Source organism: Aedes albopictus, chromosome 3 (genome assembly GCF_035046485.1).
Source record: "Aedes albopictus strain Foshan chromosome 3, AalbF5, whole genome shotgun sequence".
Taxonomy (NCBI): Eukaryota; Metazoa; Arthropoda; class Insecta; order Diptera; family Culicidae; genus Aedes; species Aedes albopictus.
In genome coordinates, this window is record NC_085138.1 from 372262739 (window position 1) to 372266955 (window position 4217).

The 4217-nt window shown below is 38.5% G+C and overlaps 1 protein-coding gene across 1 annotated transcript; it reads left to right on the top strand.

Moving 5' to 3' along the window:
- Positions 1-871: 871 nt before the first annotated feature.
- LOC115268252 (uncharacterized) lies at positions 872-1785 on the top strand. Its single transcript, XM_062860003.1, has 2 exons — positions 872-979; positions 1043-1785. The coding sequence occupies exons 1-2, from the start codon at positions 957-959 to the stop codon at positions 1419-1421; spliced, it is 402 nt and encodes a 133-aa protein (XP_062715987.1). The 5' UTR covers positions 872-956; the 3' UTR covers positions 1422-1785.
- Positions 1786-4217: the final 2432 nt, after the last annotated feature.

A 4217-nucleotide genomic window follows, 5' to 3' on the forward strand; every position in this document is an offset into this window, starting at 1 on the left:
CACCAAACAACTTAATGAGGTTCACACTATTTATGTAGAAGAAACTCTACCAAATTACCTCTAATGCCATGGCCCGAAATCCGTAACCCCGAATAGGCCCTCATCCCAAAGGCCATTACCCCGAATGGGTCGTTACACCGTTATAGGTAGAGAAATGGATAGTAAGCCAAGCATACTAACCGAGTGGTCATTAGGCCGAAAAAATGATAGATCGATCGATTAACAGGCCTCAGAACAGTCTATTCTAAAACAAGAAAAATATCTTATCAAGTTGCTAATTTGGCCTCCAGTCATTTGTGTAAATCTTAACTTGAAAGAACAGCTTATTATTCAAAGAAGGACAAATCTTTCATGGAGTTAGAAGTTCGTCTGCAAATAAACTATATAACATTCCAACTCGAAAAATAGCCTCTATTTCCAGTTTGGTCGACCAACTCAGCTACAGTACACAGTTGGACTCTGCAAATTCAAAAGAACAGCCTATTTTAAAAAGAAGGCAAATATTAGAAGAAGTAAAGAATACTTGCAGTATGGCTGCTAAATTGTGACCGAGTATATAAATGTATATAAGTAGCTCAAAGCAGCCTGTGTTGTTAAAATGTAATAGCTTGGTAATAAAAAAAGTCATTACATTCGAATGTTCAGTTGTGCTAAGAACAGTTCAATTTATCTCAAACTTCTTGGTGAAAATTTAGCATTCATCCTCATGACCATCGGCATGAATGATTTTTAGCCGAATGGCTCGATGTCTTTTCGTGCATTCTCACTTATCAGAAAGCTAGCCATTAGTTAGTTAGTAAAAACGTGCGATAAATGTTAGTAATTGTTAAAAAAAACATGCAAAAGTAGGTACAGTGTTAGTACATATATGTTAAAACAAAAATCAAATAATTAATTGTTAAAATTGTTAGATACAACGACAAACAAAACTTAAACCCTATCAGACAACAACGAACATGCCAAAAGCTATAAGAAAAAGGTAAAACATTGAAAATGTGAAAACAGTGGTTCCGCGACGTCACGGAGGTTAATTTGTGGTTAGGTCCAAAGAACGGGCCTTTTTCTTTCTATTTTGGACTAGTTCTCCAGTAAACCGGGCCTCCAACTGCCATAGTGGACACTCAAGCCCAACCAAGCTACCGCACCGAAGAAACCAGCCAAAGCCGCCATTGTTCATGGCTCTCGAGCAGGAGTTGGTGGTGCATTGGATCACTCCCGCCTCGAATGTTACTCCCTCGAACGTCCGAAGCCGCCATCTTGCCCACCGGCGTCGTTGCACTCGCTCGGTATGCACCGCCGGAGACTTTCGGCAGCGACCGTCATCATCAACATCTGCCGTCTTCGTAACAGACTCGCGGAAAAATCGACAGAAAGATATGCCTCATTGGGAACCAGAGGTTCCCAAACCACAATCGCTGTAAACCGCAAGTATAAAACCTCCTGTGAATGTGACGTCGATGTAAATATATTGTAAATATGAGCCATGTGTTAGGTTATTTAAAGAGCATAGCCCTGGATTAAATGTGTTCCACCACTTTTCGTTTTGTCCGCCTTTCCGGGCTAAAAGTAGCCATCATGCTTTCTGGAATTCTACCAATTAGTTTATCATTTTATATGCTTTTCGTATCGTCCGTCCTGTGATCTGTCTGTTTATGAAACACTGGTGGGTTTGTTTAACGTTCAATACTGGTCCTGCTGCTATGTTCGTCCTCAGCTGGAGATGTGAGAGACAAGTCACGTTTGAACGACCCTGTGATCCACAATCCCTGAGCCACCGAGTTACAGTTCTTTTAATTACATTTTTACAGAATTGAGTGATGGATTCCAAGTCTACACCAAAGAATTTTCCCTTCTTTTAATAACAGGATGTTCTGTACCGTGAACAAATTGCAAACTTTTTTATCAATTTTTTTTTCTAATGATATGATGATTTGCCGAGGGCTGTTCTCTAATCGATTCCATCTAATAACCATTCGGCCTACAAATAGTTGCTCATCGAAAGAACAGCTTATGAATCAAAGAAGGGTAAATCTCTAGAGAGAATGCCAACAACAAACACAAAAAATATCAAGCTGCAGTGATTAGTTTTATTCAGGTGTTTACCCTGTGAATTCCTATCGCGGATCATTTCAGAGAAATTTTTTTTTGAAATGTGCTTTTGAGGAATTCGACATTAAAAATATTTGTCTGAGCCGCAATACTAAATAATACATGTGCTTTTTGCATTGAATAAAACAAATGAACTTTACTCACAAAATCATAATTTATGCGGAGTAATAAACTATTCGGGTAAATGTCGCATTCGGGTATGTGTCGCATTCGGGTAAGTGTCGCATTCGGGTAAATGTCGCGTTCGGATATTTGGCATTCGGGTATATGTTACATTCGGGTAAATGGTTTTCGGGTAAATGTCTTTCGGGTAAATGGTTTTCGGGTAAATGTTATAGAATCGAAAAAAGATGCGTACGCCACATATTGTGAAAGCCACAATTATGAAGATTTAAAATGATAGTTAAAAGCGTGGTCGATGGAAATCTCTCAAGTGTTACGTCTGTTTGTCTGTGGTCGTACTGTGAAAAAAAAGTGTGTTTGTCTCAACTGTGAAAAGATTTCACTAACAAATGATTATTAAGCTTGAAAACATTATGGAACGAGCTCACCAATAAGCAAATAAATTCATTTATTAACTGCCCCAGTATGTGGTCAATGTTCCAATGTTGTTCTTCCCAACATAGCGCGCATATGCTAGATCGTCGCGCGGGGCTTGTTCACCAATTGAGCGCGATGAGTCTGATTGGACGCACACCAATCAAAGCGAATGGGGTTTCCTTTGCTAGCGACGGTTCTGACGATCGCCGTCGTTCTAACCATGGCCACGACGGTTGACCATCTACAGAACAGGGGTCGCGTGTACATATGTTTATCGTTTTATGGATGTTGTTGTCGTCGTCGTCGTCGTCGTCGTCGTCGTCGTCGTCGTTGTTCAAGCTGCATTGCTGCAAGTTGTGAAACTCATATTTACCTGTTTCTTGGTGCTGCACTCGGACTCGGACGTCGGACAGTCAGTCATCGAGCACGGTGAAGGCCGTTGCGGTTGATTATATTCATAATTAGTCATTTGAGTTTCCCACTACCCGACGTGCATATGACTGTTTTATAGCAGCCGTCTGCATTTATCGGAGGGGTGTGCACAGTTTCGGTGAGGTACAGCAATCGTAATCACAAGCGTGACTTTTGCTAGATTTCACCACTACAGCTCGAGTGCTCGAGCTATGTGGTCGAATCGAGCAAAATTGAGAACAGGGGGTTATACGTGCAAAAACTATAGCAGAACCAGAAACATACTTGTCGCTAGAATATCAGTGGATTGAGATGTAGATGGCGTGAGAGCACGTGTTGTGAGCTTTGAGAGGTATATAAAACAGTATCTCTGTATAACAATTTTGGAAAGTGTAACTTGAACAGATTATACGTACATGTACAATGCTGTAACAGATGGGCATTTTTTTATTATCGTACAAATTGGACTCATGAATATGTATATGAACAAAAAAAAAATTGAGAAAAATTCAGGGTCGCCTATTTTTTTCAGAAAACTCAGGTGGAAATTCTTTGTTTTCCCCTGACACCACTTACTTTGAAAAATCATAACTCAAGAACGAAGCATCATAGAAACAAAGTTTGTTTTTAGGAAATGAAAGCAAATTTTCTCAGAAATCCAAAAAAAAATATGAACTGGAAAAAGATTTCCACAAAATTTTCCACAGTTGAGAAAATTCGTAAAGAAAAGCCGGAAAAACAATGCCCGAACTCGTGGAAAATTTTCAAAAAAGGTTATTTCATAAGCTTTAATCGCTGAAATTTTTGAAATGCACTTGTTTTTCGTTTTTGAGCTATGGCCAATTTTGTTCAAAAATGTCCAAATGTGTCATATAAGCCTTTTCTTTGAAAAATTATAACTCTAAAACGAAGCATCGTAGACACAAAGTTTTATAATGAAAATGAAAGCAAATTTTCTCAAAATATGAAGTGGAAAAAGTTTTCTACAAAAATTTTCATCGTTGAGAAAATAAAAAAAAAAGCCGAAAAAACTATTCTCGAACTCGCGGAAAATTTTCAAAAAAAAAATTTTTTTTGAGAAGGTAATTTCATAAGCTTTGATCGCTGAAATTTTTGGAATGGACTTTTTTTTTTCTTTCTTGAGTTATGGTCAATTT